General features: G+C 42.5%; 2 protein-coding genes across 2 annotated transcripts; one reads left to right on the forward strand and one right to left on the reverse strand.

Moving 5' to 3' along the window:
- The first annotated feature begins 4,039 nt into the window (after positions 1–4,039).
- Positions 4,040–10,981, forward strand: LOC114909731 (guanylate-binding protein 1-like). Its single transcript, XM_029249536.1, has 5 exons — positions 4,040–4,247; positions 4,356–4,483; positions 6,051–6,160; positions 6,537–6,741; positions 10,928–10,981. Exons 1-5 carry the CDS (start codon positions 4,076–4,078, stop codon positions 10,979–10,981), a joined length of 669 nt encoding a protein of 222 aa, XP_029105369.1. The 5' UTR covers positions 4,040–4,075.
- Positions 10,982–12,571: 1,590 nt separating this feature from the next.
- On the reverse strand, positions 12,572–14,927 carry LOC114909737 (urokinase plasminogen activator surface receptor-like). Its single transcript, XM_029249542.1, has 5 exons — positions 14,846–14,927; positions 14,240–14,359; positions 13,703–13,849; positions 13,310–13,420; positions 12,572–12,965 (listed from the first exon to the last, which is right to left on the reverse strand). The coding sequence occupies exons 1-5, from the start codon at positions 14,892–14,894 to the stop codon at positions 12,757–12,759; spliced, it is 636 nt and encodes a 211-aa protein (XP_029105375.1). The 5' UTR covers positions 14,895–14,927; the 3' UTR covers positions 12,572–12,756.

The following is a 14,927-nucleotide window of genomic DNA, read 5'->3' on the forward strand; positions in this document are numbered from 1 at the left end:
ACGTGAAGAACTCCTACAGGGCCGAGTCAAACACAGGACAATGTTGAGTCTGGGAATAGCTTTCTGCCTCACCTTTGTATGTTAGGTGAGAGTGAGCCATTAGTTTGTCTACCACGAAGTGCATTTTCTTCAGGTTTTGTTGACAACTCCATCTTTGCTGTGTTCTGCAGGAACACTGGAAAAACACAAGGTGAACACAGCAAGTTTGTACATGCATCCTTCCGTGTTTTCAGAGCTGCCAGTTCTGAGCTTGAACACAACCTTAAAATTGTACGATGCTATACAGAAATACAAATAAGAACAGAATGGATTTCAAAGAAAAAAACTGCCTGGATGTTGCACATAATGTGTCATATGATGTAGTTTCAGCTGTCACCTGGCAGTCCACTGGTTCTCATATCTTTTTCCCTGCCGTTTCAGTTCTTTTCAGCATAATTATGAATTCTGCTAAGTTGGTAGCACAGTGGGGGGGGGGGGGGGGGGGGGCAGGTCCTGCTCTCTGGTGGGTCTGGAGTTTGAGTCTGTTTGGGGTGCCTTGTGACGGACTGACATCCCATCCTGGGTGTGTTCCCTCTCCCTCTAGCCTTGCGCCCTGTGTTGCTGGGTTAGGCTCTGGTTTGCCACGACCACACTTGGGACAAGCTGTTTCACTCAGTGTGCGTGTAAAATCATTAAGATCATTTCCACAACTGTCTACAAACTGCGTACCTTACCCTTTCTGCTGGGAGCTTTGCTAAGGTGATTGGGGTCTTCTGCAAGACAGGCCCCAGTGGCTCCTCACTGGCATCCTGTTGACAAAGTGAAAAGTTGGTCTATTCCATTGCTTAGCAAATACAACAGGAACTTACCAGCGGGCACCCATCAACAAAGAACCAAATACAGGCTTGCCTTACATAAACAACACACATTACAAGAATTCAGACTTATGAGTACATGTAATTTGTAGGAAGGAAAAGGTAAGTTCTGTCCTTTGCTAAGGGAGGGTAAAAAAAAATGTCATTTGCTATTTTCTTACTAAATGCATGCATTTGGGGGGGCACGATGGCACAGTGGGTTGGACCGAGTCCTGCTTGGGGTGCCTTGCGATGGACTGGCATCCTGTCCTTTGTGTGTCCCTTCCCCCTCCAGCCTTTCACCCTGTGTCGCCGCGACCTCATGTGGGACAAGCAGTTGCAGACGGTGTGTGTGTGTGCGTGCGTGCGTCTGCATGTATTTGGGTGCGAATAACCCCAAGAACATGGAGAACATGCAAACTCCATACACCATGAGCTGGATTCAAACCGATGCATGAACAAGCATAAAGCAGGTGGCACGATGGCACAGTGAGTAGCGCTGTTGTCTCACAGAGCCCCAATGGTGCGAGAGGACATGAGTTCAGTCTCTGCTCAGTCTGTGTGGAGTTTGCATGTTCTCCCCGTGTCCGTGTGGGTTTCCTCGGGGTGCTCCGATTTCATCCCACAGTCCAAAGACATGCTGCTCAGGTCCCCCATAGTGTGTGTGTGAGTGACAGAGAGAGTGTGTGTGTTCCACTGATGTATGGATGACTGACCCAGTGTAAGTAGTGTATCTAGCAGTGTAAGTCACCTTGGTGAATAAGGTGTGTGGGCTGATAACACTACACAGAGTAGTTGCTTTGGAGAAAAGTGTTGCCACGCCCACATCCTTGAGCCGACGCGGAACACCGGGGGCGCGGCGCAGACTGGGGCATAAAAGGCTGCGTCAGACCAGGAGCTGATGCAGAACCTTGTTCAGCCTTGTTGTTAGCGACCTCCTAGCCTCTTGCTCTACTCCTTCCTGATCCGTCCCCTGCTTCTATTTTCCTGTACCTCCTTATGATCATCGACCGCTTGACTGTGTATCGACCTTGCCTTTTGGATTCTCCCCGTAACAACGTTCACACCTCGAAGACTGATTGCCTGTCCTTTGACCGTCTCTCTTGAATTTTCCTGAATAAGCCCCGAATCCCGTTCTGCACTTGGGTCTGCCGCTTCCTTTCGGAACAATCCATGACAAGTGTCTGCTAAATAAATAAACAAACGTAAATGTATGTAATCTAACTGTGAGGCACCACTGACAATTACTATAAACACCTAATAAAAACAAAGATTTCAAGCTAAAATATGAGCACTGCTGATGCCATGCATGACAAAACATGAGCAGCCCCCATCCCCACATGTGCTGTGGCTTCTCAGTCGTCTAAATGTTGACACCTACAAGCATCCCTCTAAAATCCTTGTGATTTTTTATCACAGTGTAAAACCTTCATCTCTCACAAGTCCTGAAAGAAAGCTTTAATGACAGTGCTAAAAATTTTCCTTACCTATACGTGTAAAACTTCAAGTGACAAATCACACAGCACTCTACTGAAAGACAGTATTATTTCACGACTTTTCCGTGATTTCAGTGAGTACACATTAATAATAACAATTTAATAATATAATAATTTCTGAGATGTACATCGCTTTGGAGAAAAGCATCTACTAAATGAAGTGTAAATGTAAATAACACAAGACAATTTATTAGTTCGACAGAAAGAGGGGTTGCAAAGTGTTACAAGTGATTAAATGATCGATTACAAGAATTCCATCTTATGCAGTGTAACAGTGATGATGATGATAATAATAATGATGATAATTTTTATTCTATATAGCCAAAGCAAGCATGAAGAGAATATCATCTAAACAATACACACTCTATGTATCCAGCTAGGCACCAAGCCACTGAGCACGTGGACGTTAAAGATGACTCTGAAGTCGGTGTTGGGAGTACTACTAATATACTACTGGGCTGTTTTTCACTATTGCTCCGTGAGTGCAGTGCTATGTGTTAACACGCACCCTCCGCTCCCGAGGCACATATTCCCGCTCCCTGCCCGGCCCAGACAGGTTCTGTCCAGGGGGGCCCGGCTCTCGATTCTGGCGTCGCCTCCTCCTCCGTCCCGGGCCGTACATGCCAGGCTGACTGTGGCCGGACTCGGACATCTCTCCAGTGTGCACTAAACGAATATGAACATGAACATGTTGTATGCGTATAATTTACTGACTCAGTCTCCACAACATGTTTGGAAAATTGCCGCTGGCATTGAATTTCAGCTTAGTAAGAAGCAACATCTTTTATTAATGTAATTTTATTTCTACTATCGGAACTGCTGAAGCATAAAGTACCTATCAACACACACACACACACACAAAACGGAGCGTCTCTGAAATATTGGCAATAGATCTTCAAAAAAATACGAGTATATGTATATACATATATATATATGTAAAAATCTATGGACCGTGTAAATAATTTAATAGCCCTCCATTGTGTCATGTTTTGGATGCGCCAAGTACTTTCAGTTTCACTAAGACATGATATTAGTTTACATTTATTTCTTAAGCAGACACATTTTTCTCCATTTTCCCCATTACATCAACACGACAGCTTTTTTACTAAATTACTTGGCAGTGATTTATATCAGCTATTACTGGATTTTGAAGAACTTTAACATCTGCTGCTGTTAAATAAGAAACATTCTTCCTTCCACATCTCAGTTAAAATGGTGGAAACTGAGCTTCAGAAAAAGTCCTAAATCCAAGTGAAAGGAAAAGGACAGCTTATTTTAATCTAGGCCTATCTTAAGCAATTAAAAATATATGCAATGTACAATTTAAGTCAAACCACCTTATGGCTCATGTCATTGAACAAAGAGGAACTTTTCTTAATTTTGGGGTTCAGTGATAGGAAGTGGATAGTGTAATTTATAGAGTAAGAGCGGGTGGAATGTAGGTCAAGTGGTAGTTTTTGTCTTGCGGAATAAAGACTGGTGGACAAACTTGATGACTTGGACTAGACTGTATTAGTGTGTCCTGCTATGCAATTCTAAAATCCACATTTAGTGGTTAAATGACAAAACTTGGAAGGGGTGTGGGAAATGTTTTATACTGAGGAAATAAGAATTTATCCAAAGGTCTTCCAAATGATAGTCCATCACATCATCTATTGCATTGTTCCCTTGATTCTTAAAAATAAAGATGCCATTTTATGGTTCAGTCACTGCAGGTCAAGATAGCGGGCGCCAATAGTGACAGTCATGGAGTCCCCAGTGTGTCTGATTGAAAACATTGATGGGACCCTGAGAGTGGTTCAAGAAGCAACAGAGTATCTCATGAGGATCAATCAGCCAGTGGTGGTTGTGGCAGTGGTAGGACTGTACCGCACTGGCAAGTCTTACCTTATGAACAAGCTGGCTGTCAAGAGGAAAGGTGGGACTGATTTCCACTCGTAAAACTATGAACATGGGTATACCCATGCCTTTTCTTGTTCTACAGTGATTATTCCTCTGTTCTGAAGAGTCTCTTTGTTCCCAGCAGGATTTGCCCTGGGAGCCACCGTACAGTCCAAGACCAAAGGCATCTGGATGTGGTGTGTGCCTCACCCAGTGAAAGAGGGCCACACTCTGGTGCTGTTGGACACTGAGGGACTAGGAGATGTGGAGAAGGTGAGGAACTGATCATAATATATTTTTTAGTAAACATTAAATCAAAAATAAAAATAAGTTAGTAATCTATACATGTCAGACTACACACAACCAGTTTCTGCTCGAAATCTCCAAGAAACACTTTTCTGACACATGGGCAGTCGTGAAATACCGAACAAAAGAAATAAAAACAAAAGCACAGAAGCTACAAAAATAATAGGGGGGGAGTATTGATTACAAATCCACCTACATGCATGTCACATTTAAGATGAAGGACACTTATCAGTGTGTCAGCTGTGAAAGAGGTCTGACAAACAACACCTTTTTGTAGTCTTTCGTCATCTTGCGAGAATAATACGTTCCATTTGTAAATTGACTTCTCATCAGTCTAGGACATTACCATTCGTTTCAATGGTTAAATATGATACATTCCGTAGCCTCAAAGCTGACACCTATTTATACTAATGGAGCCATGTTACAGTATCAGGAAACAAGTGGCTTTAGCAAACAAGGGGCAGTGGAGGTTCAGAACATAATGTAGCATCAGCCAAAGTGTAACTGTAAAGATCACATGGTGTCACTAATCTCTGTACTCAGTAACATGGTGGCAATAACTGTACAAGTTTCAAAATTAATGGGTGGCTGATTACTGTTTGAATTTTGCCAGGGAAGCAATGATGAAAACGATGACTGTCTATTTCAAATGAGGAAATGTCGCAGTAGAAAAACGGAAGGCAGATGTCACGCACTTCCCAAAATCTAGGCAGGGCTGTCATTTGGAAATTTCTTGAACTTCTGATAAATTTATAAAACCCATTCTGAAGCAAACACATGAGAATTGGAGGTCCAAGCAGGAGAACAAAGCAGTATGGTGTAATGAGTTGTATTCTACACTTGCAGAGATCAGGACAAGTTAGTTTTTGGATTGAAACCAGAGAGTTTCTTAATGCCACAACATCTGTTGCAAACTTCCTATATATAGTTTGTCTTCTGTATTTGTTTGTGTGTCCATCCTATGGGAATCTGTGTATGTCAAAGAGTTTATCTTTGTATAAGTGCAAACATTGTTTCTTTACTGCGTTTTCATACCAAAGCAACAGTGGCTCCATACATGCACTTCAGGTGGTTCAGAATTTATTTCTCATGAATACCAGCATGAAGTTGCATACCTTCCATGTCACGGCAAGTTGCCAAATGTGAATATCGTTGATCATTTGGACAAGGTGTTGAAAATCTGCCTTTCACATAGACCTTCAACACCTCAGTTTCTTTATAAACTAGAGTCTTTGCTTGACCAGTGCTGCAGTATCCACCTGCAAGTAGTTCAACACTTTCAAGACACTGTTCCAAGAAGCAATGAAACAGTTTTGAATTCAAAGTATTACCAAAATTTAACTTGCATATTTTTCTATATTTTGTATTATTTGCAACCAGTGTTTTTGGTGTCATTTAAGAACTTTGTTTTTTATTCTTTTACATTGTCATCTGCATGTTTCCAGGGAACACCAAAAGATGAACAGACTGGACTCTAACTGTAATTAATAAAATTTAAATTATTTAACCTGGTGATGTGGGCTAACTTCTTCAGGGTGACCAGAAGAATGATGCCTGGATTTTCTCTCTTGCCATCTTGCTGAGCAGCACTCTTGTGTACAACAGTCGAGGCACTATAGACAACCAAGCTGTGGAAAACCTCCAGTATCCTTTTGTTGAGTTATAGTACAATAAAATGTGTGCTCAACTCAAAGAAGGGTTGGCTGATGACAGCTGTATCCATCCCAGACAAGCTTACTTCAAAAAAACTGCCTTTATAGGTCACTAGTCACAGTTTCTGGTTGTAGTTTGTGTAAAAGGGCTTTAAAGAATGTGGGATTTGCTCATTGTGATGTAATAATTTACTTTGATCCTTTGCGTTAAAACGCTGAAATAGAACAAGAGTGGGTGATACTGTTTAGCGCTATGTGTGGAACAACATACTGTGTTTTGAGTCACAACCAGGAAGCGTGAAGACATTTTAGTGGCTGTAAGTTAAACCCAAAATCTCCAGCAGGCCATTGTTCCTCAACCTCTGCAGATACGTCACAGAGTTGACAGAACGGATTAAGGTCAAAGCCCCCAGTGCTTCATCTGCCGAGGATGATGATGCAGAAGACGCCCAGTTTGTTCAGTTCTTCCCCAGTTTTGTGTGGGCTGTGAGGGACTTCTCTTTGCAACTACAGATAGATCGGAGGCAGGTGAATGAAGATCAGTATCTTGAACATGCACTGACTCTTAAAAAGGTAAGAATCATGCCACAAGTGATTATATATCAGTGATGTTAGTGCTAAACTAGTCCAATGGGTTGTGTTTTATTCTGTCTCTTTTTCTTAATAAAGACAGACAATCCCAGGTCTAAAGTAACTGTTTAATAAACTTCAAACACTGCACTTACAAACTCAGATTGCGTGGGCTAGCTTTCTCCTGGTGCACACTCTAAAAGTGGCACCTGCTGCAACAGCATATATAAGAATAGTTCCTATTGTTACATCCTTTCTCTTTTTTTTTTTTTTTTTTCTTTTTCCTAAGTAACAACACTCGAAAACTTTACTGGGTATTCTTAACTATATCACAAACATACATTTTTGTTTCTTTTCCCCCCACAATAATTAACATTATCCAAAATATCACCGTACATAGTCTAAGTACTGAGGTGCCTTTACAACTCGACCAGCTCTCGTGACAACAGTCGACTATGCGTCCATCCGCATGGCTCCCTGGATCTGTTTGGCTATGGATGTAGTGACCGTTGGTGTGCTGACTGGAACATCCGTATGTTCAGTACCATCCGAACTGACAGCATCTGTGCTCATAGTCACTGTAGGGTTTGCATCATGAGCCTTTCTGAGGTGCCTGCGGTTTCTCCTGATAACACTTCCAGAGTCTAACTGAACTCTATATGACCTTGCGTCGAGTGGCTGCACCACGGTGCCCGTCCGCCAGGTGGTATGAGGCTCAAATGGTTGTATTCTCACTGCGTCACCTTGTCGTAATATGTCCATGTCCTTAGCTGATTTGTTAAAGTAGGTCTGTTGTCGACGTTGGTTGGCCTTCAACTCTCCCAGTGAACATTGAACTTTCGGTTGTAGAAGACTCTCTTTTGTAGGTAACAATGTTCTAGTCCGACGGCTAAGCAGTCTCTTGGCTGGGCTAGCTGATAGTCCTTGCGTCAGCGTGTTTCTGTGGTCCAGAATGGCTAAATAAGGATCCTGTTTTGTCTCCTGTGCTTTAAACAGCAGTCTCTTGGCCGTTTTCACAGCTGATTCCGCCTTGCCGTTGCTCTGCGGATAGCCCGGTGATGAAGTCTTATGTTGATATTCCCAGCGAAGACTGAATTTCTGAAATTCCTGGGATGTGAACTGTGGGCCGTTATCTGAAATGGCAATGTCTGGGATGCCCTGTCGCGCAAAATGAGCCTTCAGCTTCCTGATCACAGTAGCCGCTTTGGTGTCAGGCAAAAAATCTAGTTCCCAGAAATTTGAGTAGTAATCTACTGTAATAAGGTAATCCTTATTATCAAAGGTAAACAAATCGATGCCTACCTTGGCCCATGGCCTGTTTGGCATTTCGTGCGGCTTCAACGTTTCCTTCTGTTGGTTACAGTCCACCGACCGGCAGGTGTCACATTTTTGTATATACGTCTTGATTTGGTCATTCATTCTCTGCCAATAGACACACTCTCTGGCCCTCCTGAGGGATCCTTCCACACCTAAATGAAATGAATGGATGCGCTGGGTTATTTCTTTCCTTAGTACATCCGGAATGACAACCCCTTCGCCCCTGAAGACAATTCCATCCTGGTAACTCAATTCCTCCTGAAACAGGAAATAATGTCTGATCTCATTTGGCGTGTCTGCCTTTTCCTTTGGCCATCCATGTTGAATGGTTTTGATCAGTGTCTGTAATGTTCTGTCCTCTTTCGTGGCGAAACGGATCCTGCCAAGTCCGTCCTCTGAGAATGGGAGATGCTGTACCATGTTGACCGTCTCTATCTCAGTTTCTACAGATCCAGCGGGCGGACTCTCAGTCAAGTAGGCTCTGCTCAGAGGGTCTGCTAACACCATATCTCGGCCTGGAACATAGACGATGTCCACATCATACTTCTGAATTCTTAACATCATTCTTTGAAGTCTTTTTGGAGCGCTGAGCAGTGGCTTTCGCATTATGTTCTCTAACAGTTTGTGATCACTTTGTACAGTTACTCTCCGTCCATACGTGTATTGATGAAACTTTTCCATACTGAAAACTAGAGCCAAGAATTCTTTCTCTATTTGGGCGTAACCCCGTTCTGTTTGTGTTAATGCTCTGCTTGCAAATGCTACTGGCATACCTCCCTGCAGGAGAGCCGCACCAAGACCTGTGTCAGAGGCATCACACTGGATTGTAAGTTCCTCATCTGGGTTGTAGTATTTCAGCACTGATGCGTTTGCGATGATTTCTTTTATTTTGCTTAGTGCCTCTTCGTGCCGTGCTGTCCAACACCATTCTCTGTCTTTGTGGGTCAATTGTCTCAGAACCTCGCAATGGTCTGAGAGGTGTGCACAAAACCTCGGAAGGTAATTCACCATCCCCAACAGTCTCTGGATGCCTTTCACACCTGTTGGTTTAGGCATGTGTGTTATGGCTCGAACCTTGTCTGGATCTATCTTCAGGCCATCCGATGTCAAGAGGTGTCCAATGTAGGAGACTTCCTTTTGTCACAGTTTGAATTTGTCAATGTTAAGTTTAATGCCTTTCGCCCTGCATTGCGTCAGACATGCTTTCAATTTCTCATCGTGGTCTCGCTCTGCTGTTTCCGGGGTCTCTCCCTGTCTCGTAATAAGCACATCATCAGCTATAATGTATATGCCTGGCAAACCCTCCAATGCAAGTGTCAGCTTTCTTTGAAAGATCTCAGGAGCTGGGCTTATGCCTATCGACATCCTGAGCCATCTGTACCTTCCAAAAGGAGTAGCGAAAGTGGTGAGATAGCTGGACTCCTCCTCCAGCTTGACATGCCAAAACCCACTTTTGACATCACATACAGTGAACACTCTGGCTTTGAATAGGTCAGGGAGTATGTCCTCAGTGGTTGGTAGAGGAAAATGGCTGCGTTTTAAAGCTTTGTTCAAAGGTCTTGGATCAATGCATACTCTCAGTTTACAGTTGGGTTTCTGTACCACTACCATATTGCTGATCCAATCTGTACTCCTGTCCACTGGCGCAATGATCCCTCTCTGTTGAAGATCTTGCAGTTCTTCCTTCAGCGGTTTCATCATGGCTACTGGTACTCTTCTTTTTGGAAGTTGTACAGGTTTCACTGTGCTGTCAATCTCAATTTTGTAATCTCCTTCCAGGCAGCCATTACCTGTGAATACATCAGCATACGCTGTCTTTATTTGTTGCACTGACAGTGGGCTGCCAATGGGTTCCTCAGTGGTGACTATGCTGTCTATTGCTAAGATGTTCTCATAATGTACTTCAATTAGTTTCATGGCTTCACTCGCCCTCTTGCCCAACAGCGGAACAATACAGTTCTTATCCACCACCTGGAATTCCAGTCTATACAATTTCTGGTTTCTTGGATTTCTCAGTTTCAGCTTGCATTTTGCAATTGGTCTCACTTTGCTTTGGTTGTACATTACTAGCACAGTCCCTGTATCTTCTAGTTCTGCGTCTGGACTCAGCAGATTGATAGGAATTACGTTACAGCTAGCACCGCAGTCAATCTGAAATTTCACAAGTTCTTTTCCTACAAGCATGCCTGCAAACAGCCGTGTTTTCTTTCTTCCGTCTGTCTCTCGTTTGTTTACGGTCTGTGTGTCCACTGCACTGACGGCGAGAATGTCCTCATCCATCACTGAGGTGAGTCTCTGAAACACTGTGTACAGCTTTCTTCTTCCTCTGGTCTAACTGAGATTTACATTTGGCTGCAAAGTGGTTGCCCTTTCCACACTTTTTACATTTCTTCCCAAAAGCTGGGCATTTAGTTTTATTCCTTTCGTGCACTTTCCCGCAGAATTTGCATGAAATTGTATCGCTGGTTTCCTCCTGACCAGGATGCGCTGCTCCCCTCACTGTGTGCACTTCTTCCACCGCCGCCCCCGCAGTGGTTATACTGTTCTCTCTGGACAGTTCTGCTGCTCTGCACATTTGTACGCACGTCTCTAATGTCAGGTTTTTCTCGCGAAGCAATCTCTCTCTCAGTGCTGCGGCGTTAATCCCACAAACAATCCTGTCCCTTATGAGCAAGTTTTTAATTTCTCCGAAATTGCAGGTTTTAGCGAGAGTTTTCAACTCCGTGATGTAATTCTCAATTGATTGTCCAACTCGCTGGTTTCTCGTAAAGAATCGATAACGTTCAACAGTCTCGTTTATACTGAGAATACAGTGTTCATCCAATTTTTCTATAATGCTCTGTACCGTTCGCGCGGCTGTGTCACCCATCAGAGTGTCCAGCAGTTCCTGGCCGCTCCCGCCTATGACAGACATGAAAGGGTCTAGAGAAGCCGTGGAGAATGTTATGCTGCCTGTAACATCGTTCAGCATGACCGGTTTGGTGGTGGGTCAGTGATGGTCTGGGGAGGCATATCCATGGAGGGACACACAGACCTCTGCAGGCTAGACAATGGCACCCTGACTGCCATTAGGTATCGGAATGAAATCCTTGGACCCATTGTCAGACCCTATGCTGGTGCAGTGGGTCCTGGGTTCCTCCTGGTGCACGACAATGCCCCGTCTCATGTGGCGAGAGTATGCAGGCAGTTCCTGGAGGATGAAGGAATTGATACCATTGAATGGCCCCCACGCTCGCCTCACCTAAATCCAATAGAACATCTCTGGGACATTATGTTTCGGTCCATCCGACGCCGCCAGGTTGCACCTCAGACTGTCCAGGAGCTCAGTGATGCCCTGTTCCAGATCTGGGAGGGAATACCCCAGGACACCATCCGTCGTCTCATTAGGAGCATGCCCCGACGTTGTCAGGCATGCATACAAGCACGTGGGGGCCATACAAACTACTGAGTACCATTTTGAGTTGCTGCAATGAAATTTCAGCAAAATGGACTAGCCTGCCGCATCATTTTTTCACTTTGATTTTCGGGGTGTCCTTGAATTCAGCCCTCTGTAGGTTGATAATTTTCATTTCCATCAAACGATGTGGCATCCTTTCGTTCCTAACACATTACCCAGTCCATATCAGTATAGACATCCAGCATGATTTTTTTTCCCCATTGAGATCTGATGTGTTTTCAAAGTGTTCCTTTAATTTTTTTGAGTAGTGGTATATTCAATTTACAGTGGTCCCCCCTTATCCGCAGTTTCAGTTACCTGCAGTCCAGAAATGTTAAATGGAAAATTCCTGAAATAAATTCATAAGTTTTAAATTGCATGTCATTCCGAGTAGCATGATGAAATCTTGCGCTGTTTTGCCCGGGACGTGAATCATCCATTTGCACAGCGTATCCACGCTGTATACGCTACCCTCCCGTTAGTTACTTAGTAACATCTCGATTATCACATTGACCGTCACAATATCACAGTGCTTGTGTTCAAGTAACCTTTTTCTTATTTATTAAAAGAAATTTTTTAAAAAAAGTATAAATGGGAGGCATGGTGATGCGGCAAGTTCTGCCGGTGTGTATCTAGCAGTGTAAGTCACCTTGGTGTGTGGACTGAAGTCGCTTTGGAGAAAAGCATCTGCTAAATAAAGCAATGTAAATGTAAATGCCCTCTTTGTGAGTCTGGGGTTTGAGCCTCGCTTGCGATGCCTGTTCGCTGTGACCCCACTAGGGACAAGCGGTTGTCGACGATGGATGGATGGTGGGTGTACTTATATCCATGCTTTCAGGCATCCGTTGGGAGACTTGGAACATATCCCCGGCAGATTATGGGGGGCCACTGTACTTCCCACTAGGATATTAGACAAACAACAATACCAAAATGACTTTTCAGGAGGGAAATTTTATTCCACTTAACTCTCAAAAATAGTAAGCAGCCAACAACAAATATTTTGTCAAAACTTGAAACAACCTGAAAATCTGCATTTAAGATAAAATATACGAGCAGTAAAAAAAAAGGAAGTATACCGTATTGTGACAGCTACAAAAAAAGTAGAATTTTCCCATATAGACCAAATAAAATATAAGAATATATAGAAATTCAAAGCTGTTTTGCAATGACATGACCTGTACTTTGTAACAGTGTTGAACATAGGAGATTTGTATGCGTTATGTGTATGGAAAAATACCAGTGACCAGATTTCAGTGGAAACACTGTCACTGGATGAGGACAGTAGAGACCAGAGGCACTAGCAGGAGGAGGATGCTCTGCATGGTGCGCCGAGCATCATTGCACAGGTTTCCTTCACAGCAGTTCATGCTGACACCAACGCCTAGGCCAAGTTGTGCTGACAAGTCACCGGCAGCAGCACAAATATTTGAGGACACACAGCCTTTCATGGTCACCACCCCACCCTGTGCAGAAACTGAAAAAGAAAATGAATAGAGGGACTTGAAAAACAGTGATTTTTTTTTTTTCCTATGAAATAGTTGAAATATGCTTCAATGCCTTTTTTTACTATTAAAGAAATAACTTCCTATTATAAAAGTCTTACAGTTTTAGTGAGGTTTTCAGGGGTAATTGCTGTTCAGTGTACTGAGAGGTGGAAGAAGTGTGGAAAATAGAACCAGTAATTTTCATTCATGTGAATCATTTGTTTTTATCAGAATTCATTATCAAATTTGGTTTTAGTTCTAGCTACTATATCACTGCATATTTCTCCCCATTTGGTATGCATCAAACTGAAGTTGTCAGGCAGACGATTCCTACCAGTGGTCTTGAGGCAACTATTTTCATCTCCAACACAGTTAAGAATTGATGTGCAGTCATTGCCATTACAGGTGAAGCACCGCTTTCCATTTGGGGCATTTTTTGACCATGCTGTAATATAAAACAGTAGTAACAAGTAATTTACGAATATCAAAAGGACGACAGAGAAGGCAGCTACCACATAAATACCATGGTGGGTTGATTGCTATACATCTCTGTGATCTATGCCACCTTTTACAGTTCGACTGCAAGTTTTGCTTTGAATGCTGGTGTGAAATTGAGGGAACACTATTGTACTCTTGCACTATTTTATTTCTATGTAGACACGATTAAACTACATATGTGACAGGTGAGATTAAATATATGCAGGTAACGTCGATATTTGCATAATACCAGGGATGTTTTGAGAGTTGCAAAGGCCAGTGTTACAGCACTCAGTGTTCACTGCTGTCCTGGTGACTCCAAAATTGATGGAACCAGAGGTACATTCTTGAGGTTTTGCACAGGACTTTGCTGATGCTTCAGTCAACACAGAATTTCCTGGAAACCAAATGTACAGGTTATTGCAGCTGCACTTCAACTACATTGAACAAGGCAAAATAAGATGTACTTGCACTAATATTTTTACCTGAAGAAAAGATGTAAAAAATGAATCAAGTAATAGCATAATTAGTTTCATATCACGTAATATTATTTACAGTTACCAGAATAAAAGCATAAGAATTTACCTTAAAATCTGATGGCTTTATACGATTTCTTAACTGTTTGTTTTGTAATCTAGGTAGTATACTTGTAAGCATTTCAAAGATATAATTTAACACCAATTTATGCACAACTGCCAGTATTACTGGGAGATCAAAACAATTTTAGTAGCTTTCATTTTTCATATGTTACAGTAACCTCACAGACAGTACCAAAATTCATTCTCACCTATATACACAGTCGTAGTCATACTTCCACATTTGGTTTGATCAGACGGACAAGTTTTGGTGGTCTCTGTGCATTTTCCATTTGAGCCAGGTATACATTCGTAGCAATTAAGTGGATAACCTAAAAATATATTTTCGTATCATTAGTCAAAATTATAGCACAAGAACACAATGAACCATATATTCAACATAAGAGAAAAATAAAAGTTACAGTGTGCAGCAGTGGAGACTGCTTTAAAATTATAATTACTGGATTGTAGCAGTAATCCTGTTTATGCACATTTTGGTGCCGTTATACACACTCTGCATTGTGGCTACCCTGGTGTTGAGGTTTCTGTTCTACAGCAGAGGCACAACAATTGCAATTAGATGTATCTAATGACTTAACGGCATTTGGATAAAGATATGATACTTCAGTGTTACAAAATAACCACAATGATCGGAGTAATATCAGCAAGCGGAGGTTTATGTTTCATGTGAATAAGCCTAAAGAGAAATATCTGAAGTTTACACAGTGTGAAAGAACAAGCAGTTAAAAATCCAGCCACCATCTGAATGTTTAAGAACAAGGAGGATGTGTTCAGCAAACTCTACTTTAGTACTGTACCTTTAGAGAAGGCTGCACAAGTGAGGATGACCTGGAGGAGAAGTTTCATCTTCAGTTCTTTGTGGTGCACAAGTGTGTGAGT

Source organism: Scleropages formosus, unplaced genomic scaffold (assembly GCF_900964775.1).
Source record: "Scleropages formosus unplaced genomic scaffold, fSclFor1.1, whole genome shotgun sequence".
Classification (NCBI taxonomy): Eukaryota; Metazoa; Chordata; class Actinopteri; order Osteoglossiformes; family Osteoglossidae; genus Scleropages; species Scleropages formosus.